This window comes from Toxotes jaculatrix, chromosome 10 (assembly GCF_017976425.1).
Source record: "Toxotes jaculatrix isolate fToxJac2 chromosome 10, fToxJac2.pri, whole genome shotgun sequence".
NCBI classification, from domain to species: Eukaryota; Metazoa; Chordata; class Actinopteri; family Toxotidae; genus Toxotes; species Toxotes jaculatrix.
The window spans coordinates 13,440,645-13,465,542 of NC_054403.1; the positions used below are offsets into that span (position 1 = coordinate 13,440,645).

At 42.6% G+C, this 24,898-nt stretch overlaps 2 protein-coding genes across 4 annotated transcripts; one reads left to right on the forward strand and one right to left on the reverse strand.

Annotated features, from left to right (window-relative positions):
- Nucleotides 1-856: 856 nt before the first annotated feature.
- Nucleotides 857-1,726, forward strand: tmem126a (transmembrane protein 126A). Its single transcript, XM_041047509.1, has one exon. It carries the CDS (start codon nucleotides 991-993, stop codon nucleotides 1,606-1,608), a length of 618 nt encoding a protein of 205 aa, XP_040903443.1. The 5' UTR covers nucleotides 857-990; the 3' UTR covers nucleotides 1,609-1,726.
- A 1,432-nt stretch (nucleotides 1,727-3,158) lies between these two features.
- Nucleotides 3,159-24,490, reverse strand: LOC121188022 (ras-GEF domain-containing family member 1C-like). Of its 3 annotated transcripts, none has more exons than XM_041047508.1 (14): nucleotides 24,159-24,490; nucleotides 11,464-11,679; nucleotides 11,112-11,234; nucleotides 10,723-10,860; nucleotides 8,430-8,651; nucleotides 7,037-7,111; nucleotides 6,218-6,319; nucleotides 5,558-5,660; nucleotides 5,385-5,464; nucleotides 5,194-5,289; nucleotides 4,978-5,073; nucleotides 4,773-4,896; nucleotides 4,593-4,665; nucleotides 3,159-4,503 (listed from the first exon to the last, which is right to left on the reverse strand). In XM_041047508.1, exons 2-14 carry the CDS (start codon nucleotides 11,671-11,673, stop codon nucleotides 4,479-4,481), a joined length of 1,467 nt encoding a protein of 488 aa, XP_040903442.1. In that variant the 5' UTR covers nucleotides 11,674-11,679; nucleotides 24,159-24,490; the 3' UTR covers nucleotides 3,159-4,478. The 3 variants fall into 3 exon arrangements, with proteins under 3 accessions (XP_040903442.1, XP_040903441.1, XP_040903440.1); XM_041047507.1 differs by lacking the exon at nucleotides 24,159-24,490 and adding an exon at nucleotides 13,636-13,758 and having other exon boundaries at nucleotides 6,218-6,316; XM_041047506.1 differs by lacking the exon at nucleotides 24,159-24,490 and adding an exon at nucleotides 13,636-13,751.
- Between the last annotated feature and the right edge of the window lie 408 nt (nucleotides 24,491-24,898).

A 24,898-nucleotide genomic window follows, 5' to 3' on the forward strand; every position in this document is an offset into this window, starting at 1 on the left:
GTTTAGCCTTTCAGGTAGTAAAGTCAAGTCGATTTGTTTATTGAGCACAATTGTTTATAAATCATGGAATTATTTGATTGAGGATTACAATTAAACAAAAACAAATGATCAAAATAAAGAAAACATATATAAGAGATTATAAGTAAATAATAAAAGTATATAACTTTCTGATAAAATCATAACACAAACAGCACTGTGACCTAAATTGCTTTCCAGAGCAGTGGAATAAGCATTCAGACTTTTGTTTTCTAGAAAATAAATAAATAAATAAAAACACGTTTTGATGTAACTTTTACATGAACTTTTAAATAAACTTGAAAACTGACCTAATTGGATAATTTGTGATAATTAAAGTATTTGATTAAATACCAATCCATGTGCAAAGGACCAATGGGCAGCATAAGGTAACCTTTGCTCTTAGAAGCTGAAAAACAGTACATGAACATTTTGAAATGTATTACTCGTCTCAATATTCTCCTTGATGGGTTTAGACAACACTGACAAAGATACGGATGCACGCAAATCAAGCTCAAAGCTCAATTGTAAATTCACAATTTATACCACTGTAATAAATGTAATAAAGTCTTTATTACTCTTTAAATTATTGCTGTTTCTTTAAGAGCTCACATGCAGATTTATTTGTTTTTTTGGCTATGTAGTTTAGCAAATATTTAGATTTGCTAAAAAAAAAAAAAAAAAATTCTGTGTCAGTCCAAACTGTGTCATGCTGGACAGATTCTTTTTTAATTCATGAAGAATCTATGAAGGGAAGTTTGTCCTTTTCTTAACCCTGCCTGAGACATTTTACTCAGGGCAACAAAAAACCCACTGTATCATACCCTTTGAATTGTGGGTAAGACATGTCTGCGCTCTTGTCTACATCCTGAGGACTGCCTAACCTCAATGTGACAACTGTGTTATACTACTTGTGAATCAGGATCTCTCGCTACAAAACACTGGACACTGTCGGTTTAAACATTAAGTCTGAAGATGTCGGAAAACACCGAGAAGGAGAGCGTCTCTGGAAAGGCGCTCACCAGAGAAGTGATCTCTGAAATGTTGACGAAGAATTTCGAGAGACTACCTGACACTGATAAGAAACTCTTCATCTACGGACCCTTCTATCTGGGAGGAAACGCGGCCCTTGCAGGACTGATATCCAACAGCTTGTATCGCAGAGCTCTGAATGTCACACAGGCGGCCATCACCTCCGGCCTGCCGATGGCCGTGCTGCCGTTCATGACCACCGTCGCCCTCTACAACGCAGCGGTGTCCAGCCCCCTCCTGTCCGGCGATCTCAACTGCCCCAGCTGTGCCCTGATGCGAGGTGCACTTGTCGGTGTGGTCGGCGCTGGCGTGTACCCCATCCTCCTGGCATTACCCGTGAATATTGGCCTTGCATCCAGGTACAACACAGCACCAATGCCAGAGAAGGGGATTGCGATCCGGTACTCGGTGAACCTTTCCAAGCCGATCCTGAGAAGAATGAGGGCAGTACTGTTGCTCCAGGCCTTCTTCTCCACCTACCTGAGCTCCAGGCATTTTGAAACTTACACCAAATTGGCCGAGATAACATTTGGTGCAGGTGGAGAGGAACTCAAAGACTAAAACGCATTGAACTGAACCTGAACAGAAATACGTTTTTTTTTGTATTGATTTGCCACCATTTCATATGGAATATGCCTGAGAACTTTTTCCCCAGAAATAAAATTAAATGTGTTTTTGAGATTGCTGAAATTAAAATGAACTTTTTCAGGTTTTTAAGACCATTTAAATGATTAAATAAAATCAGCTTCATACGTAAGAAGATAAAGGTTTGGCATCATCTGAATAGGTATCTATTCAGAAAAAGAGCTGAAACAGTTAATTGAGTAGTCATCCTTAGAAAAGTAATCAGCAACAGCTCATAAAGTAAAATGCCAAACATATGCTTGCTCCATCCTCCCAAATCCACGGATTTAGTGCTTTTCTCTATTTTCTTAGTTTTTAGTCAATATCATTGGACTTTAACCTGTGGTTTGGACAAAACAAGCAATTTAAAGAGGATGCCTTGTTTCCTGGGAAATTGCAATTGGCAGTTTCCTCTATTTTGTGGTATGTTGCTGGCAAAATAATTAACTGATCAATTAAAGAAATAATTGAAGGTCAGTCTATATGAAATTTAAATGTTTGGCACAACCATTTTTATGATAGTGTTCAACATGGGCTTGCGATTTGCTCTGTTGAATACCTGAACGAATTTATCTTTGGTCACTCAGCTTTGAGTTATACAAAGCATGTAATATGCCTATTCATACAACTGCATTTTCTCAGCATTTAAGGTATTTTTAGTATCTAATCAAACACTTAAAAATAACCAAATGAGATAAAGTGGCTTTAAATCTATAAAATAATGTGAGTGAGTGTAGTGTAGTGTGTGAGTGAATTCAAGTCAGCAATACTTTGATCAAGCTGCAAACCTTGAATCGGTGGGAAACATGGTAATTAATCAAACCAAGCATTTTCATAAACAAAATCAACTGCTGGCATTCATCTGAGCATGGTTTACTTTTATTAAAGGCTTTTAAGGAACCAGTCACAAATTTTGCAGTGATGTTGTGAAGCCAAAGGTTCATCTGCTTGGCCTCGGTAACCATGAAATGCACCGAATGCACTCCAGTCCTTGAGCTGCACCCAGCGGTGTATGAGTGTAAGCGAAAAGAAGACCTGGCAGTGCAATGATACCATTAAAAAGAGCAGAACTGATGTCCTGGAGGCGATTGTCACTGAAAACATATGTTCAACACAGGCAATGTTTTATTAAAAGATGTCGTCACCTTGAATGGCCATCACATCTCTGGCTCTCTAGAGTCTTAGCTTGTATGGGGAACATGTTACAAGAAAAGCAGGTTTATCAATGACAAATGAGGAGGGAGAATTAAAGTCAGTCTGTTATTGAGAGGGAAAGGTGCTTCTTAAGAGAAAACACTGACATCAATCAATTATAGCAAACTGAATAAGACTTTTAAAAAGCTTATAATTACATAGTTCCCGCTCCCTCCACCACATCCATCCTCTTCCCCCCACCCCCAAAAATGGCTCCCGAATCACAACAAAACTGCCAAAAACAAAGCTCAGTGACAATCCCACAAAACGATAAACAACACATTTCAAGTCAGAGGAACCTGAATTATCATGACAAACAGTGATCCATATGGCACAAGTTTCCCTCTTTACTTTTTTTTTTTTTGTTAAAGATGGACAAAAGTCTCCAATTCATCATTGTCCTTTCCCCAGAATGCAACAATGCATCATCACTACAAAGTTTGTGTTGCAGTAGTAATCTTTACAAGGTGGATACGCTTAATGCCCCTTTAAAAACACCTGTCGTAGCATGCCATTGAACTTCATATTCAGTAAAGGAAAGTTACAATAAAAACTATACATCTGTCAGCACAGAAATCTCCATAAATATATCAGACAACTGAACGTCAGTCAGAGAAAACTTCCTGAAGAGCAGAAAGATGAGGGGTCAATGTCACCTGTACACAATCTACAACTGGCCTGGCTCCTGCTGTGACCGTTAAGCTATACTGTAGTTTTCTTGCATTAATGGCACAATACATTTAAAAGGAGTAAACACTTTTTTCTTTAAAACAGTTCGTATTCCCCGCCCAACACTTTCCCAAAATAAGATTAGAGAAGAATAAATAAAATTACAAGAAGACTTGACCAATAAACAAGTTTCTCCAGTCATTCTCATGCAAAACAAGACAGTGGCAGTCTGGAAAGACACGAATGCATGAACATACACTCACACCCTCGCACACATAAAAGTGAGATGAACTGGTAAAATGCTCAAGGCGTGTCATCTTCTGTCGTCCCAGATATACACGGTTGCCATTCCTTCAGTAGACCTATAAAATTTGACAAGTTGATTTGGGCTAGCCAGCGCCCTTCACATCGTTGTAAGTTTCATTACAGTACATAACAAGTAAAGGAAAAAAGTTAAAATTAAATACCTAGACAAGGCTTTGGACCAAAGGCGAAGAGAAAGAGAGAGAGAAATAGGGAGAGGAGCAAATACAAAAACATCTATAGCATCAGTAGGAATTTCATTTTATAAAGTGGTTTTCCCTGTAACTGTACTCTCTATAGTAGTAAACATATCTTCACAGAGTAAACACACATCGAGGGAACGGGGGAAGGAGAAGCTGTACTCCTCTCCAACATACTGTACCTCATCACTGATAGGCTGCAAAGGCATTTTGTTCCTTAGCTTAACGTTTTCAGTTCTTTTTTTTTTTGATGTTCTTTTCTTTAATTTTTTTTACACTCTCCTTTATGTGATGAATCCTGTTCATCGTGTTTCTATTTTTTTCTCATAATTTCTTCATAGAAAAACACCTAAGTACCAGCTAGGTTCCTTCACAGTTCATTTTAGTGCAGTGAGAACACACGCCCCCTCGCTGGTGGGAGGGTTAGCTGCCGTCAGTGCTTCATGTCTTTCCCAGAACGTTAGACCTGATGGGAGAAATGAGACACAGATGAGCAACAGTGCGTCTTTTTACACGCGACTGCATCTTTCATTTCACTTGTGTTACACTTCTTACCTGAGTGCTTTCCATCTGTCCTTCTCCACCTGGTTCTCTGGACTCTCACTCTCATAGGATGCAAGGTAGAGTCCTGGGGAAGAGTGAGGGAAGTAACTGATTATTAATTATTAATTACTTATTGTGAAATTACTCACAGTGTAATGTTTTTGCTATAAAAACAACATGGTAAGTTCTCACCATCCTCGCTGAAGATTGGAGCAGTGTGGAGGTAGTGTAAGATGGCCCGATCTTCCTCAAATGGACACTCCACCCGTTTCCATGTCATGAATTCCCCAACCTGTCGCGCCAGCTCCACAAATTTCTAAGACACAAAATGATGCTAAGTATTTGTCTTTAGGATGGTTAAATGCAACAGGGTCAGGAGAAAAAGAGACGGCCTAACCTCAAAGTTGACGTGGCCGTTGGGCAGCCGATTGGCACATCCTTCATTCAGGAAATAAATGTCTTTGATCAGCAGACTGAAGAAGGGAATTACAATCTGTGGAGGCAAAACAGAGTGGAAGATATATAGAACATTGGCATGAAGATGAAAATAAATGACCGGATCAATGCCAGCATGCTTTCAGAGTAATAGCTGTGACACGGTGTCAAGCCTTACCCTTTCTCTGTTGCTGTTGGCAGTCTGAGAGCGATGGGCGGCGCCCCTCAGGGCGGTCCTGTAGTTGTAAAAATTTCCCGTAGGATCCATCTGATGCTGCCAAAGCAAATGGCGACAAGCAATACGCTGTCAGATTCAAGTTATTACCTGTCTTGTACTTCTCAGTCAGTGAATGGTTGCATTATGTTTACCTCCAGAATGAAGAACTTGGCAGTCTTGGCTTTGCCCCAAGTCTTCTTCAGCCGTGACACAGGACTCATGTTCATACCGGCTACGAAAGAAAATGGATTTCAGCAATTAATACCAGGTCAGGCAGGACAATTCTCAGTGATAATACTCTCAGATATGACAAAATAAGACTCACAGATGATGGCCATGAGGGAGTTGAAGTTTCCTATGTTGAAACACTCCCTGGCAACGTCGATGAAGAACTCTATCACCTGGGCTCTTTGCTTTTTCTTTGCCGGCTGCAAAAACAGAGACAAGGTCTTTGTTATATCTTCAATTAATTTTTCATAGTGAATGTTATCTCTCTGCACAGATACAGGCACAAATGGTTAACCAATCCTTCTCAGCGAGAGTGCAGTAATGTACTGTTTCCACTAGGGGTCAGTGGTGCTCTGTAACTCCTAAACTGCCTCTATCTGCTGTCCCTCTATTTGTTTGGAAGAACAAAATATCGCTACAGTATGAAGTTGTACCAGAAATCGTTATTAAAAATCTTAAACCACTGAATGACATTTCAGTGTTTTCAACTGTACGTTTGAGAAATAAATCTCCACTTAACGGGCATAAAGAGTAGGGAACATCTTTCTAATGTCTCCTCCCAATTTAATTTTCATGTCTACTTTATGATTAAAGTGCTTTTCAGCCTGGTTGTCTTTTTTTGTGAAGAGTTCCTCGTGTTTTGGAGATTTTTCATACTCTTCACTTTCGGCATAATGAGGATATTTTTATACTGTCAGTTTGTTTCTAAGGTTATGAAAAAAAATGAGTACCTGGTGTACCAGCATTTGCCACTCACCATGCAGATCTCAGTAGCTACCAGGTAACACAGTCTGTTGAACCACCTGACATAAGCCTCCAGGTTGGAGGTTTTCTTCTTCTGGTCACTGAAGCATGGCTGCTGATGATACACACATACACACACGAGTACAGGAAGTGTTACCGAAAGGAATTACTCTGATCCTAAATAGCTCCCTGTGTACAGGCTGACCCCCTATGTGAGCGTAAATGAGAAAGACTGCGAGCCGGGAGCGGAAATAACATGATCAATGGAGAGAAGGAGAAAAAAAACCATAGGGGAAGGACAGATGGAGAGAAGATGTGTGAAAGAGACAGCAACTGAATGCAGAGAAAAACCACAGTGGACGGACGACAGTGGACGAACGACAGTGGACGAAGAGAGAGTGAAAGTGTTCAACATTTATAAAAGGAGGGCGGATGAAGGACTTGTGTGTGCTTGCTACAGCTTGTGACTTTACAATGCTGTGCTGTTTGTGACCTTTTGACTCGCTGACCTCTGTTTGGCCCCTTAAGAAGCAACTCCCGATCAGATTTTAGAGACCAACAACACAATATACATGGCTTTTTCCTTTTCTTTCTTCTTTCTTTCTTTTCCTTTCTTTTTTTTTTTTACTGTGGCAGCTCTTCCTCCGGATTTCCCAACAAAACAAAACTAAAAAGATGAAAAAAATAAAATGCTATGTTTTGGCCTGAGGACAGACTATGGATTTCCACTGATGTGGCAAAACATTCCACAAAACTAATTTTAGAAGTCATACTTATGAATTAACACTGAAAATAAAAATGGAGATTTTGAAAAAATAAAAAAAAAGTTTACCTGTGTTCCGTCTAGAGGGTCTTTCTGAACAAAGGCTTGGACAAATTCCTCTGGTCCAATATGACTCAAATGTTCCTGGAAAACACACAAACACGCACACGCACACGCACACACACACACACACACACACACACACACACACACAAAAGACACCCACACACACAAATACCACACACACCGATAGAGGGAGTCCCATTAATAATTCTTTCATTTCAGTAATGGAAGGCAATCAATAAAGGGAAGTAATGACTCGCTGACGTGACTCATTGGAATCATATTTCCTCAAAGTGACACTTGAGATAATATTCACTTCTATTAAAAGACAACTGCACAGTCACATACATGTGCAAATCAAAATGACTCATTTGACCCTTCTCAGCTCGTGATATAATCCAAAAACAAAACAGTGCTGCATACACACACAGACATATAGTGACAGAACGCACAGTGACATCTAATTCTTTTTGATCAGAATTAGCATATTGCTAAAACCTACTAGAGATATATTAAAGTGCAGTATATGTGCACTGTATATGCCTGTCAGTCTCTGTCTTTCTCTCTCCTTTTATGTGTGTGTGTGTGTGTGTGGGTGTGTGTGTGTGCGCCAGGGTGTAAAGCTGTCAGGTCACATATATCCACAGTGGTTTTATCCCCTTTGTTTGAAGCCCCAGGCACATCACTGACTTCTGGGGTGATGTCACCGCTCAGACAAGGCTACAAGCTTACTCAGGCACTCACACACACACACACACACACACACACACACACACACACACACACACACACACACACACACACACACACACACACACACACACACACACACACACACAAACACACAGAAACACTACCACCCCCAGATACACGTGCCCACATCAAGACACACATGAATAGACTGAAGGCAGCGTGCATGCAATGTGAGGGACACTGCAGAGATTCATGAACATCAGACTTGTTCATGTATGTTTCATTGAATTATTCCCTTTGTTCTTGTGTCTATTACACTGGGTGAAGATCAGTTAGAGCTGGAACAGCTGACAAGCAATAATCAAGGTTACACTATACACATCTTCAAAACACAACAAGGTCACAGTGTTAAGTTTCTGCCAATTTCAGTTTTCTATCATACCTCCCACCGTCTTTCCTTTGTTCTTACAGTCATTTCCTATCACCATCATATTTGTTTCTATTCCCTCCATCTCCCCCTTTGATGTCTTTTATATCCCATGTTTATGTCCTTGACATAGACTAAATCTCCAGCTATGCCTCACCATCCTTAACCCCCCCCCAATCAAACAAAAACTCTTTTCTCTCCTCCTCGTCCATCCTTGTTATCATCTCTTACCCTGACCTCTGTCTAACCCACACTCCCCCCCCCCCCCCCTCTCCTCACCAGCTCCACGTGGGTGAGCTGCTGTGCCAGTGTGTACGGGTCATTGCAGATGGAGAGCATGTCCTTCTGGATGGGCGGAGGCTTGGTCTTGAAGGCCACCAGTTTGTCAGAGATGGAGGAGGCGTTGAGGGAGACCTTGACGATGCTCTCTTCCCCCTGGCTCATCAGGGCCAGCCTCTGGCTAAGCTTCTGCAGCACTTGGTTCAGGGTTTTCCAGTACGCCTGCAGAGGAGAGGAGAGTGGGAGGGAGGAGAGGAGAGGTGCTGTCAATAACGACTTTAATGAATAATTTATTAATACTTCATAGATCAGCAAGAGGCATAAATCAAAAAGAATTGCCAGATTGTGAGCCCATGTTTAAGCACTCTATTCTCTTGCATAGTATGTTCACTTTGTCATAGTTATAAGTATTAGTCAATAATAAATAGTTATTGGCAAAGATGCTCAACAGCCATCCACGAGAAAATCAATTCATATCGCTCGTGAGAAATTAAAGAACTAAAAAAATTTAACACAACCTGACTGTTAGAGGTCAGAATATATTTCAGATGAAGTTATTCTTCAAAATAGTGAAGATTTACAACCTGGCAACCCAAAGTTATCTGTATTTTTTGTATATTTATATAGTATATTAGTATATATACTGTTACATAATATATTATTTGAGGCAATTCCATTTGATGCAGCTTTAACTCTACTATATTTCAATGTGAAATATTGTACGTTTTATTCACTCCATTTATCTCACAGCTATATCTAGTAGTTACTTTGCAGATTAATATTTTATACAAAACATTTTATACATTATATACACATGATCAGCCTCTAAAATATGATGAGTTGTTGTTGAGGCTAAAGTGGCTTCCAGTATATAAAGTAGTTCAAATTAGCTCCACCTCAGCCAATGAGAACAGTAAAATGCTGCTTACGCTTTAAGGCATCTGTAATAATAATCCAATAATCTCGTAGCATGACACTCTGAACTGGACACTAATGCATACTGAGTCACTTTTTACTTTTGCTACTGTAAGTCTATTTTACTAATAACGCTTATGTACTTTTACTTAAGTGCAAGTTAAAATGCACTCTGGTATTGACTGTTTTACTTAAATAAATGCGATGACTATGAGTATTTTCCCCACCACTGCTGATGACCTGCATGAATGTGGTTTGTTGCCCAGCTCTTGCATGTTTACATTTGCTTTAGCTCAATTTCTTTCTTCAGCTGTTTGCCAGCAGCTGTATTGTCCTGTATACTTGCCCTGCTCGCAGTGAGTGACAACAGACAGTGAATAAATTAAAGACAATTTATAAACTCTTTATAAGTGTAAATTGCTGTATCACAGTTTCAGCTAGTTGCTGAACCTCCAAAACAGTAAGATTTACAAGCAGCGTCTTTATTTTTGGCACAGAGGCGATGCATTTTTACACTATCTAATGGTGTTTGAAAGGCTTTAATGAGCTCAAGAGTTAAGAGGACAATGTCATTTTTCAGTTGAATTAAAACACATTTTCCAGGTTTTCACACCACAGCAGCGATGGACACTGTGTCCAGGAATGTGCCCCCTCCCTCCAGATGACTGGTCACACAGGCCGTTAGGTCAGTCTGTCTCACAAATGACCCAGAGCTGCAGATCCCACATGTATGCACACACACGCTCACACACCCCATACTGTAGGCAGCCAGCTGCAAATAGCAGCACATTCATCACCACCTGCCCTTCCGTTCTTTGTGTCCTCTCTTCACCTCCCTCCATTTTTCCTAGTCTTCCACTTCCACTGACTCCTTCCACCTTCTCCTCTGCTCCCTGTGCCACTGTATCCCATCCCCCCATTTTCTCCATCCATCTCCCTCCCTCTATTTTCCCTTGAGGCTGCAGACAGAGCCACTCGTCTAACATCCTTCCTTCCTCTCTCCTCTCCTGTAATGTAAGATTGTGTAACATGGAGCTGTGGCTCCTCACCCTGCACTGACACTCTGACTCCTTCCACCGCCCCACCACAGTGGTAGTGATGATAATTGAATTTTGTTCCCCATCAGAGCATTTCTCACTGCTGCTCCAGTTTGTAAGGGCTATAATGGACACAACTACACTGTGGCTCAAAATCCCCAAATCACAAATTGTTCTCCTGTAGAAGCTTCATGAGTAGAATGGGATTTTTCTTGTTTTTATTATTTTTGAAGCTCTATAATCCTTCAAGAACTGTAAAAGAATTCCTGTCTCTGCTGATGATGACTGGTCTGTCTCATGTTAATCATATTATATTAATACAATTCCACGTCAATGTGTACCTCGTCACATGGAGCTATCCTGTGGATGATGTCTTTAAGATGTCCAACCATCTTCTCGTCCCTGAAGTCAGACGGAAATGTCTCAGTCCATTCTGTCAGCAGCTGCAGGATCTTGGGACCAAACTTGCGCACTTTCGCCTGTTGTTGAAGAAGTGAAAGAGCTTTACCACAGTCTGGATTTACGGCTCCATCAGCAAAACAAAACACTACCACAAAGTCAGCAATTTGTCAATTCGGGGAATAATAGGAGGTGATTATTGTTTACATGGGGAACACAAGTAATGCGTTGCATGCTTTTTCTGTACCTGCCTGCGTTCCTGTTTGTTAGCTTGTGCATGTGCACACAGGGGTGTATGTGTTTGTGTGTGTGTGTGTGGTGCAGTGCTGACCGTATCGAGTGGGCTCTGATCCAGCTGCTGCTGTTTGATGCACAGCTCACACACCCTGGCCAGCAACTCCGGAGGAGGGATGAACAGACGAGCGCTCAGCAAGAAGGTAAACACATAGGCTTTCTGTCAAAGGACAGAAGGAGACGTTCGCTAAGACACTGCCACTACATCAATAAAAAAAAAAAAAACTCTGCGGCTTTCTGTAATTAAGGGAAGCAGAATAGCACTTTAAACAGAGACATGGGGCTAACAATCTAATTGGCAGTACTGTCATTACCACTATAAACCCAAATGGACTTTCTGATGGGGTTTATAATGAACAGTGGAGTAAGTGTGGTGAATTTCCATTTACCTCGGGGTAGTAATCAGCAGTGGGCACCAGATTCTGAATAAGAGTGTCCAGGGAGGCAGAGGTGATCGGGGGCCCATCGGCCAGGCAAGCCCCGGGCCCCGGGCCCTCTTGTGGGGCCTCCTCCTCCTCCCCAGGCTCAGCACAGGCCAGATGAGGGCTGAAGCCACTGGGAGTGGTGAACATGGTGGCTGAGCACACAGTCTGGGGCATTCCTGTCTAAAATACAAGCAGACAGACAGAAAAAAAAAATACTGTCAGCAGTAAATAGACAGAATGAGGAAGAGGAATAAGAGTGAGTTTTATGAAACAGAAACTCAAGAACATTTAGTGGTAGTGGTTCATTTTATTCGGTAAGAGGAGATAAATTTAATGCATATTTTGCTCAAACTGGGTCTCTTCTACCACTCTAGTATTTGGTAGTAGTAGTGATATGGAAGAGAAACATCAAAATGGCTCACTAAAAAGATCTTTTCTCTGGGACATCTTGCAGTAATTAGTTATTGAGTATGACTAATACATTTTTAGTTTTGAAATAGGCTGCAGTGCAATATTCATGGTGCTCAACACAAAATGTTTCTTTTGGATAAAGAAATGGCCTGTTTATGAAAGTAATGTGAGCTATAGAAACATGTAGGTTTAATAGTTTCCATGAAGAGAAAAGACTCTGCTTGTTATGTCATTTAGGTGATAACTGACAATGAAATATATTTAATGTATTTTGTTCATTATATGACAATTGAAGAGCTACGCTTTTCAGTGAAGTGCCCATTTCTGATGAGTTCTTGAGCTGTGTTTTAGGAATGGAACCTTTTTTTGTGTAGCAGATTTCATTTGTCAAGCTTGGGACAGAAGCCAAAAAGGTCTTTGTTTCCAGTGTTTTGCTATATGTAAGAAGTTATGTGCATGTCTGAAAAATGTTTCCCCACTTCTGTGGGATATTTGATGTCTTTTAAGTCCATGTGGGCTGGACACATGTATGTGCACAACACAACAAACGAAGGCATCAATCTCTCTTTCCCACTCTCACTGCAGCTGATCTGCTGGGCCTCTGTTTTAGCCTGGACTCTTTAACACACTTCCCTCCCACTTTTTTCTAGCCTAAATTCTCTAACATACTTATTCCCCCTCTTCTGTTCACTGCCTGAGCGTATCATCTCCTTTTCACTCTCTTTCTTCATAGCAACACACTCATCCTTCCCGATGACCCACTACCGTCGTCGAGGGATACGGAATACCCCCACCCCGCCCCCAAACAGCTGCCCCCCATCTCCCACATCGAAAAGGCAGAGGAGAGAACAAAAATGTGGGTCACTCAGTCACCGTGGAGACTGTTGCTGCCTGAAAGCGATCGTGTGGCCTCTATCTCTGCCCCGTACTGTATGTCTTTCCCTTTAAGAATGCTTTGGGTTGCACATTTTAAAAATTCAACGTGCTCCTTCCCTCAATGGACCAACTCTGCAGCTGTAGTGGAAAGGAGCACTTACTGTGCTGTACGCTAGAGTGGAGATACTACGGAAACAGAAAGTACCGTGATCCCCAGGGTGCAATTATCACCATCACCTTCATCTCCTTAATGTCATCTGCATGTAACTGATAAATCATAGGGACCCCCCCTTCATTTACAAACATTAAAATGGCAAGGTAGAGGCAAAAGTGAATTTTTTTAAAACGGCAATTAGCAAATAACTCAGTTTTGGTTTCTTATGTCTAAATTTGACATTAATTTTTTTTAAAAAGACATTCTGCTGTGCTGGTGACTGGTTTACCTGAATCTCCATCATCACCAAAGACAGCTGCAGTGAGTACCTTCATGTAAGTTCAGCAGCACAGAGCCTCTCTGCGTGCAGGCGTCACGAGAAAGGCAGCAAACCCACACGCTAACACTGAGACCTTGAGCAACACCCAGGAAGTTATTTCTGATGTGAACAAGGCATATTCTTCCTGCTGTTTGTGGCTCAGACAACAGCCAGAGCTGGGGACATACACACATTTCTGCTCACAGAAGAACAGCAGAAAAGCAGAAGAGAGCTGAAAAAGAAGCCCTTCCCTCACTCTGACGCTGTCACATAAGGCAGAGCTTTCCTAGAAATACCATAACAAACTGTAACGCACTAAAATTGATGCCGTTTCAGAGAAGTAAAAGTTAAAAGAAAATCTAAGAAATGGCAATACCATGATATGACCGTATCAGCTGTCGTCCCAAATCACTGGGGGAAACCTAGGGACAGTCCGGTTTTGCTGCAATCCTCTGGTGACCTTCAGTCCGCCCCCTTCCCCCACCCCCAGCCTATCATCCACCTCGATAAACCGGTGTCTCAGGTCCCTGGGGTGAAAGGTCAAGCGCACACTGGCGTGCATAAGAGCAGCTCATGTCTCAAGTTTCTTGTATGAGAGGTTCAGTTTCCCTTTGTTCTCCCTGCTCCCCTACACATGAGCACTTATTCATGCAGTTGTACACACCTAGACACCAATGCATGCAGACAGGCTCACAAAAGGCTGGGGGATGGGGAGTCTGTGCTTTTATAGCCTTCCTTCCTACTTGCACCACTGACACCCACAGCCATATCTCTCGCATGATAAGTTGTGGTTAAAGGGGGCCGACATTTTGTCGGCTCTTCAGAGCTTTAATCATGGCTCCCCCTTGCACACTAATCTGTGATACACTGACAGCATCCCTCCGTGAGAGGCAAAACAGAGGTGTTACCTGAGCAGATGATACTCAGGACATCTGATTGAGCTGTTTCAATGTAAGTACTGAAGCCAGGTCCAAACTTAACAGGGAAAACTCATGCCCACATGGAAAAAGAACTTACATCTGCATCGCTCACTGTCCTGAACTTGAATGACCTCTTAAATGGTCTATTTTGCAGGATTAGACATAAACGCAGAGCCTCAGTTGAAAAATATTGCTACCACAGTCCAAAATGCTGCTTGAAAATGTCCTTACTCCTTGCAGCGAGCTCTTCTAGATTGCATGTCAACATGCAGTCACAGAGAAAACATACCCTGATAAACAGAGAACTGGACAAATCCTGCAGGCCTCTATACGCTTTATGGTAACTGGGAAGAATTTCTTGTATCTTAGTCCTGACAGAAAGACAAAGTCTGCCCAGCTCTAGGTGGCTGCATGACTAAATCCAGGTGTTTATCTGCAAGTCATCTCATGCATACACACACACACACACCTCCATCCCTGTTTGTATTCACATATGTACTAGAGTGACTGAGAGTTTTATTCTACGTGCTCACACTGACAATGATTTCCACTATCACTTGTGATAATCTTCACTCTCTCATTGCTTCCACCCCCCCCCCCCCCCCAACCCCCAGCATTTCTCAGGCTCTGATACATCATTTCATCATAGCCCTGCATCTCTGTCAGTCAATGCTTTACAGTCTGCAGCATGTGAACAAAGGGTCAGTCAGGTAACTCCTCCACAGATGTGCACACTGAATTATAGACCAGCCCTCAGTGTCTGTGCATGAAACACTGCCTTGTTCTCACTGTGCTCACTAAATCTGATGTGAACCCTGATTAGGGTTAGGTTTAGGATCACAATAATGTACGAGTTTAAAGTAGGAGAGCCAATTATTGGTTTCACAAAAAAAAAAAAACTGTTTTTTTAGGGGAACGTTGAATTTGTTACATCATAAAGACGGTTGCATCCATATTTGTTTTTTAATACTTCCGTATTAATAAGTGCCAAGTTGTATTTTTTTTTTAGCTTTCATTGACATATCTATGTCGACATGACAAACGCAAACCATAACAGATGCCTACTTCCTTCTTTAAATATGTCATAGTTTACTACTTTTTGCAACTACTTTTTTTTTTTTTATTTTACAACCATATTCCTTACACCACTTTTTCCCAACTGCATGACCAAGAAGTCACCCACAGCTGTACGCTATGTATAACTTGTTTCCGTACCTCATCATATCCCCAGCTCCCTCTGTGCCTGTCACACTGCATCAACACTGCATGAAAAAACACACTGAGAAACAAGCAGCTAAGAACAGGTGAGTGTAGTGGTGTGTGCTCTAATCCCCCCCGAGATCTCCAGCAGCCAGCCAACGGCAGCCCCGCACTCTGTCTAGACAGCTGGGGGAGTGTCATTGTTCATGGCCCTTGCAGCATACGTGTGTGTTTGTCATTGAGTGAGTGTGTGTGTGTGTTTTGTCTTGTGATCCTGCCAGGCTGATATCATTGTCATCGGGGGACCCACCTGCTTTGTTCTATTATGATTAACAGAACGGCAGTGTCTAGAGACACACAATCTTTATCAGCACCTTTGACTGTCTGGCTATGTGTGTGTGTGTGTAGTGTGCGTGTGTAGTGTGCGGTGTGTGTTGATAAAACAATGGCATTCCTGACACAAGTGAGCAGCTTGAAGCTGTCAAGCAGTTTCACCACTATCTTCTAGTATCCATCTGCATCTTGGTCTTTGTATAACCTGTTTCACCACATTTATAGTATAACTCACACCCACCTGTGTGTGTGTGTGTGTGTGTTAAGGAGAGTGGTGACACAGCTGCCGACAAATGGGTTCTGCCACTAAGCAGTTAATGGATGAGAACAATCAGCATTAGAGACAGCTCTCCATTAAGACTGAAGAGGCTTATTCAGAACAAACCAAACCACTGTCTGACCTCTGTCATTAAGGAGTCAAGGGTCAGAGGTGAAGGGTTAAGGTTCCCCGGTGGGAGCTGATGGAGTACAGTAGTGGCGTTGTTGGCACCCAAAGTCACTCTGGGGTCGTTGTTGTGATAATGCTCTGCTGCTTGGCTCAGTTTCAAGGCTGTGTATAGGCTTTGTCTGCTTGTTGGGGACATTTTTAAAAAGGTCTTCAAGAGAAAGACTTTAAAAGATCCATTAATGCTGTCACAGCTGACTTTGATTCACTGACACTGCTGGCCATGTCTATTCATCATCAACCTAAAGGAACGTTAAGGACAAGGTACTTGCCTTCAAGTCTTTATCCCAGACCCACGTGTTTTTTATAGTAGCATTGATCGACTGGATCCTTCCACAAGGACGTTAAAAGTTCGTCAAACTCAGTATGGACAAGAATGAGCTGAATTTCTGATAAGCAGGTTTGAAATACAGATGTATGCAAAGAAATATTTTTATATTTATTTCCATACCATTTTTGGAACCCTAAACTCTACCTGAACTTCTGTACTAATCCTTAAACAGCTGTTGTCATGCCCTTGATGACGGAGCTGATACATTGATGACTGAGGCCAATTCAATCTATTCCAGCAGACCCTATCCATTTGATAAGGGGTTTGATATTTTTGATGACAAGCTTGATCAGGTGTGCTGTTGAGTGAAAAGATCACACATACAGAGCGGAGGAGAAGGCTCGTTTTATGTCTTCCAAGGAAATGTCAAAATATAAAATCGTTTAGATTTTTTGGTGCTATAGTTTACAGCGTTTCACAGTTTTTTTATGTGCTTTTTTGCTCTCACCTAAGAAGTCGATAGGGCTGCTTATGTCTAACACATTGAATACATTTGTTTTTACAGAAAGGATATGTCATATCGATACTGAGAAACACCACAAAGCAAAGTGATGTGAGATGTGAGGCATGCTGTTCTTAGAGAAGAAGCACATCTTCAAAGATGAGCACAGCAAATATCCGGCACGGGTACAGTAGCAACATTTTGTTTTGTTTCTGTAGTTGCTTCCTGGTTTAAGAGATCACATTTAAAGGGAAGTAAAAACAACGAGGTAAAAACTGCATCCTCTACATGCTCGGGGTTGTGATGAGTGTAGGAATAAGATGGCAAAGATAGGAGAGGAAGGTGGGCGGTGGAGGGGCGGGGGGGGGGGGGGGGGGGGGGTGAAAGGGTGATATTCACCCTCAGGGTAGTGTGCAGACAGTCTTGGCTCTCTGAATGTTAAACTCACCTCCTGCCAGACTCACTAAACTCCTCTTTTCCTTTGCATACTCCATCATATGACTCCCCGGCTCCCACTCTCACCAACTAATTTACATACTCCAACACTTCCTGTCTAATTTGGGACCCACATGTTTGCTCCTTTAACACATTACAATTTCAACTCTTCATCTATTTTGGGACTGTGCTCTAAAAAAGCAGATCCTTGCGTATTTTTGGTCCTGACACTCTTTTGCGTGCCTCTGAGTATTGCAGCTCTGGCCTAAATTTTCCACAGCGTTCTTTGAAAGCTGAAATGATGCGACTAGAGAAATAACAGCGTATTCTCATGGTGGCATGGGCTTACAAGAAAGTAAACACCTCTTTGTCATCCAGCCTCTCACTCCCCTTCTCCTTCCACATGTCCCCTCAATTGCTCCCTCCTCCTTTATGTCCCTCTCTGCGCCCTACTTTCCAATGAGCCCAGTCAGGACGCCTGCACAGATGGCCCTGCAGCAGCCTGCTCTCCCAGTGGGAGCTGCTGGCATGGGGAGCTTTTTGGCCCTCTGCCCCAACCATCATCCCCAGTCTCTACAGGAGCCCAAAAGTGTATTGGCGTCCAGACTGAATGCCGAGGTACACGGGCCGAGCCAATCTGGCTGCTTAGCTGCATGGTGACTTCTTGGCACCGCTGACAACAGAGAGAGCGCAAAATACCACACAATACCACACATATGTCACCACAAGCACTTAGCGACAAAAATCAAACCAGCGCACTATTGTTGGTTAATGGTGTGAGTGTGTGTTTGGAGAGGAGTGGAGCTTGAAAACAAATGAGTTCATTGTGTCTTGAAAAAACACATGCATGCACACTTGCACCCACACAGCAGCCAAACACACGATTGAGTTACAGTCGAGGCATTCCAGCTCCCCACCCATTCCCCAGCCTCTCTCTGTGGTACGAGCCTGACAGAGGTTGGGAATCACACTCTGGGCTCAACAGGGATGCACTCCCCAAATCCCTTTTTATTGGAATTCCCCTGTACTGTCTGAGCAGGGTCACACTGACCTCCTGGCACCTCTCCCACATTCACCAGCTCCATCAATCCAAATGTAAAGCTCAGTGGGAGTTCTCCTCCGTGAACACACCCAGCGCACGTGTGCCGGCGTCCTCATTCCTGAGCGAGTTAGGACACAGCTGAGAGCATGTATGTGTGTATCTGGGTTTCTGTTTGTGTACGTGGTTGCAAAAGGGCTGAGGAAGTCAGAGTGTGTCTAAGTCCAAGTGAAGTCATTCCTTCACTGTGAAAACAACCATCTGTCCTACTGTTCTCCAAGAGGTGCGGCTGTGCTTCAGTGTTTTCTTGCATCTCGGAACAAAAACAGGGGGAGGAAAAGCATGATGCAAAGACTATCTTACACGAGAGAAGCTGCACACGTTTAATCCCTAAAGTGAAACTATTACCCCTCAAAAATTTACATTTAGATGGAATCAAGATCAGCATTACACAAAACCATCAGCCTGAGAGAAAGTCTGAGAGACCAACTCTAAAGGTTGAGCACCGTTCTCCAGTCACTCCACTTTCAAACCACTTCACATGTGTGAAAAATACTCTTCTGAATCTATTTCCCTAGTTTGGCGAGGATGAAAATGGTGCACTAAAATGAACTGAATGTCTCCAACGTGTGATAGGTCTGGGCAATCTCACATGTTACTTAGAGATAATTGAAGCTGAGCAGAGATTGAATCTTGGTGAGCACACAGAGCCTTGGGAGCCCTAGATCTGTCATTCACAATGGTCATAATGCTTTAAAAAACAGCCATGTATTATTCATATTATTCCAATTTACAACCAACCCTTGATGCAACGATCATTGGAGGAGAATCGGACATGGCTGATTTTGTCTCTGTCCTAAACAGGCATAATTTTGCCTCAAGTGTCACTTAGGAGGAATTACCGGCTCACAAAGTGAATGGAAGAACATGGAATGGAAAAACAGAGTGGTGTGATTGAGAGCGTCCGGACCAGAAAGGCTGAATGAAACAATGCCTATGTGCAGCTACCTCAATAGTCCTTTAAGCACTCGGCCAAACACCCACTCTGCATAGTATCTCTCACAATTAAACCTGCACAATAACTGCTGCAAACTAATGAGCGAGAAGGTAACAGATGCAAATCTAATACCCAGACGTTACTAATTTCATCACAACTGTCTCCTTTGCTGCTAAAGTGCATCTATCTACTCATTACAACCAGCACGGGCAGAGGCCACACAGTGTGTCACTGCTGATGTATGATGTCAAAGTACTAATTAGTCAAGGGGGGCGGTGCGTGGTCTGGTCTTTTCACGACTCATGCCTCATGTACTTTGATATGATTAGAGACGCACAGAGGTCAGAACGCATGCTTCATTAATCTGCAACTAGTTGTTCCATGTTGATATTTGGACAAACACAAGTTTCATTTCTCTGTATCTCATTTTGAATGCTTTCTGAAATAACTCTAGAACATGGTGCGTTCACATGCTATGAAATAGCTCCATGACACATTCTCACTTTGCATGCACGGGCTTCTGTGTGCAGTGAGTGGTTCTATCAATTACAGCAACAGCCTGCAACCACAGCAGACATATGATAACAGATTCCCCAGTGTGCATGATTGTGTTATCAATATCAAGAAAGGGATTTTTACCAAAACATTATTGTACATTGTATGTCTACATTAACACCCTAATTTAATTTGGAACTGTGGTATTAAAGCTGATAATGATGGTACAGATCTGCTGTATACCCTGGGTTATGTTTCTAAAGTCAGTTTAGTTTTCAGCCCCGCCCCAACACTCCGCTAATACAGCTAAAAAAAAAATTAAAACTTTTGTCACATCTGCAAAATTATTACTACCAAATAGTAGCTTAGTATTGTTTGAAATGTACTAGATCTGATATGGAACATAGGTTTCAGTACTAATATCAATCAATATAATAATAATATCAAACACCTTCAAGATGCTCCATGATGTTTTCTTGTAAACAAACGAGAGGAAAATCCATTATTTTCCTCATAAAACCTATGCAGTGCATATTCTTTGAATATTCTAAATGCTGCATTATTTACAACCATGTTTGCTCCCTTTTAGTCTCCTTCTTTCCTGCCTCTGAGGATGCATTGCTCCGCTTCTCTGCGCATTATAATCACCAACTGTCGATCAGCAAAAACACCGTGACAGCAGTGGCATGTGTACTGCGTCACCGATGTGTGTCCTCCTGCAAGTGCACAATACAAACTAACAAATCAGTGACATGCTCATTAACACTTCTCAATCAAAAGCTCCACAGAATATAGACAGAATATAAATATTTTTCTAAAAAACTTTATTTAATAAGAAAGAAAAACCTCTCGATCTAAAGAGAAGAACTTATCTTGAATTAAATTCTGTCAAAATCAAAACCTGAACTAGAAACTATCAAAAGAAAAGTAAGGAAGAGTGGCACTTACTACCTGAGAGCTTTTGATACTTGCTGTAGACAAAATTAGGTCAACACCAAATAACAGCTTGAGGTTTAAGACCAAATACCAAAATGATGTCCCTGGTAAAGTTACTATAATGGCAAAGTTCAGTAATCACTGTCAGGGAACTTTTTCTGTATTTGCAAACCGAAGACACGTCTGTCACCTCATTGTTCATGTGTACAGAAGCGCTCTACTCCGAGAAACCATACACAGTTCACGTGATAAGGTTAATTTCATTAGTTTGGAGCCTATATGTGATGGAGCAATCTATATGATGACTCCAGTGGTTTATTGAACACACTGGGGATCTAATCATAATCCATTACTTTTTTGACCCAGCCAATCAGTACTCACACACCATCAATAGCGGCCCACACGACAGCATGCAGGCCATGTGGAGGCAGCTAAGACCAGCTCTGGAGAGCGCAGAGCGTTTCCATGGAGTCAAGGCTCCTGTTGGGAGGTAATTAGATGCCTGTTGAGTCCCCACTGTGACACCCCCTCTTCTCTCATTTATTCCATCAGAATTCCTTGTTCCACAACTCTATCTCTCTCTCCCTCTCCTTCTCTCTTCCTCTGTCTTTCGTTCCCGTGACAGAGCAGCCGGCTGTGACAGAGTGATTCCACACGTGAACCCTGTCCTCTTCGGCCCGTCAGCGAGATCACTCTCATCATCCCTGTGTCGGTGTGCAAAGCTGCAGTGTAGCCAAAGGACACCCAAAGGCCTGTCAGGTACACAAGCCATCGCAATATTCCGTCCCTTTTTAAATTGAGCCCCTGCTGAGCTGAGGAGCTGTTCATGTAAAGTGAGGGAAAAAAAAATCAACTATACTTGGCAATCCAGTGGCAGTGATGGAAATTTTTTTGAAGCGCAGTAATGCTAAATGGGGAAACTCCCAAATATTAAGCAGTGATACTGAGATGATACGAGAATAGAAAAGAAAATATGCAAAAAAGTTTTTCTTTGAACAGCAATTTTTTTTTTTTACAGTTTATAATTTGTTTCCCTTTATTGTCATGTAATTTCCCTAAGCGCCCTTCTCTGAACTGACAAATGTCATGTTTTCAGAAAGAAGAAAAAAAAAGGAACAAAAGAATTTTGTTCTCAGCTGACTGATCTCTCATCCAGCCGACCAGCACAGGACGATGGGGGATGGGTCTTGAGCCTATTCCAGCGAGGACAAGTGAGTGATCATTCAATAAAAAAAAAATAAACTATGGTTCGATTGCTTTATCCGTCTTCAACCACCACATAAGAAACTGGAATTCATAGTGCACAAGTTTGCCAGTAGGATGTTGTAGTGGATTCCTGTTTTGACTGCTCTGCCACAAGGCAGTAGTGGAATTCTGTCACGTCTGTAGAGTAGAATAGCGTGTGAGCTATGATCCCTGTGCACACACACACACACACACACACACACAAACCCACAACACAGAGAAACCCCTTCCCCCATACACACACACACACACACAGCCATAAACCTTGTGGTGGTGATAAAGCTGTCATTGCTACCAGACTAACAACTACCGTGTTTACCTCCCTGTCGACCTGCACCAGACAGACCCTGCCCACTCTTTCTCTCCACAAACATACCCTCTCTCTCACACACACACACACACACAATGACTGGCCTCACGCTCTGGGAACTTGCCTCTCTCAATCGAACCGCACGATGCCCTCATTAACAGCACACCTGTTATTCTCCGCAGACTTGCTCTGAATTGGAGGGAACATGTGCCGTAGTCTATGTCTGTACCTGCAGACTTGTTACCAGCGGCTTCTGACAGACCCCTGCGCCAGTGACTCATGCCTGTACAACCTGTACCTACTGTACTGTTACAGCAAACTGTCATTTCAATTCAAAACCATTCTATTGCAACGGGCAGTGAGGCTTTATGGGCTCAGGAACCCAGAGGAACAGGTGGGACACAGAGCTGCACAGGGTCTTGACTGCTGAAGGACTAAGTCAAGAGGCGCTAACAATGGTACAGTGAGTGACACGAAAGACTGGAGAAAATCTTTTTTTTTTTCTTTATTAAGGAAACTAACTCTGCAGACACAGCACAAAAATGTCTGTATTACACCCCTCCGGGCACACAGAAGCACATACTGCCAGTGAAGGTGAGAGTGAGCAAATACACATTTCCCAGGGTTGTATCCTAAACAGAGGGAGGGAGGTAAAGAAACACGAAGCTGGGCATGTGCTACGAAGGAGGTGAGAGAAGCTGCTGCAGTCTCCTGGAGCTCCATGCAAACAGAGCACGGTCATAAAACGCGATGCCCCACTCCACTGCTTCACTCCTCGGGGTGCAGCCTAGCTGAGGGGTAGAGAAGACCAAAGCAGAGGGCGTGGGAGCAGAAGTGCCTTAACTGGTCACATCAACAACCAGGGCTAGAATTTCTCCCCACCTAACTGGTTTCTGTCACAGCCGGTCTTACTTTCATGCACCTTGCAGTAAGCTACAAGAGACTGATGACAAAGCCTTTTGGTTTGTATTGGTAAGCTGTGCAAGTTGCTACATCGCCCTTGGGTTAAAAGACTGCTTACCACCTTGCAGTGGTTGATGCAGATTTTTTTTTTCTTCATTGCAATGAAAATAGAGTAAAATGTCAACAGTGCCACACCTGTTCATTCTGTCCTGTCTCCTGGAAAAATAACACTCTATATTCAAATGTACATATGCAGAGATGAGACAGACTTGATAAACGAGAGCCTGGGAGTGTTTGAGGGAAATCAGCAGCGAGTTCACAAAGAGGTTTTACTCCCACGTTAGCGCACGTTAATAATTACACAAAATAAGATAAGCTTCACACCACTGTGACCAAATCCAAATCGCAGCACTACAACATGTGACATGTGTCCGAGATATCACTGGCTACTGTCTTTGTTTTCAATGCATTCTACCGAGTATCACAGTGTCACCTGCAGACACATCTCTCCTCTGAATGTATCAGCAGCACGAGGCGCAGTGGCTCCGGCTCCTGAAATGAGCTGGATCCTCTCACACGCCCTTTAAACAGACCCGCACACCGCTGACTCACGCCGCACAGACTGCGATGCTTTCATCGTAGTAAAGTGGTTCGAGCGGCGCGAGCGGGCAGTACCTCCAAACACGGTAAGGAATTATGATGTCACCACTGTTGTGAGTAAAAGTTCTTACCGTGACGACACAGTGTTCCAGTGACAGCAAATAGAACGTGAAGCATTCTAACGCCACACACACACACACACACACACAGGTTGTGGGTTCTATCATAGGATAATATAATAGTAATCTTGCTTTTACACGCTACTCACCAGCACTACACTTTGATCCCCATCTTTGATCCGACTTGTATCCGATGTCAAATCGATAAAACTGCCGCTCCCGATATTCCCAGATTAATTAGCGTTTTACACAACAGCCTGCTCCACTGGCATCAGTGGGAGAAGTAGCGCCCGGACTCCTGAGGTGACTGATGTAAATGGAGAAAATGTGCGTGGATGGTTGCTCGTTAAACGTCCACCGGTGAACAGCGGGCACAGATGGAGGGCTGACGCCGAGAAAAAGTGCGTCCCTGAAGGCGTGGCGAGCGTCCTCTCCTGCGCCACAGAGACACGGCAAACCGCACAGCACATCCGCACGTCCTCAGAGCAAGTGATTAGCCAGAGGAGAGGAGAGAGAACTACTCACACTCCGGTCAAGTAGAAAAAAGAATGTGACTTCCGTGTTCGATTTTCAAAATAAGATGCTCACTCAGGAATAGGGTTTTCCATTGTTGTAGGGGTTGTAAAATCACGCCTGTATTATCTTGGGCATATTCCACCGCCCAAGACCTAGAGGTCCCTTTGCATTTGGGGGCGCTACAGCGGAAATGAGCTTCAGGCACTTATTCACATCAGCAACATCCCTGTGTGCATTTCACCTTTAAAGTTAATAAGATTTTAAAATGAATGTGCACAATTTTAGCAAAATGTAAGCGAAAATAATGACAGTAAGGTAGTTTTTGATTAGACACAGGACCTATTTAAATGATCCTGTCACATTAGCTGCCTTT

Bases quoted from the DNA above. Each gene is read 5' to 3' on its own strand.
- LOC121188022 (XM_041047506.1), bottom strand. The intron at 11,235-11,463 runs GTAAATGGAAAT...GTCCTTTGACAG, and splicing joins CTGCTGATTACTACCCCGAG to AAAGCCTATGTGTTTACCTT. The intron at 5,661-6,217 runs GTGAGTGGCAAA...CTGTTTTTGCAG, and splicing joins TAGCTACTGAGATCTGCATG to CCGGCAAAGAAAAAGCAAAG.
- tmem126a (XM_041047509.1), top strand. From the start codon at position 991: ATGTCGGAAAACACCGAGAAGGAGAGCGTCTCTGGAAAGGCGCTCACC.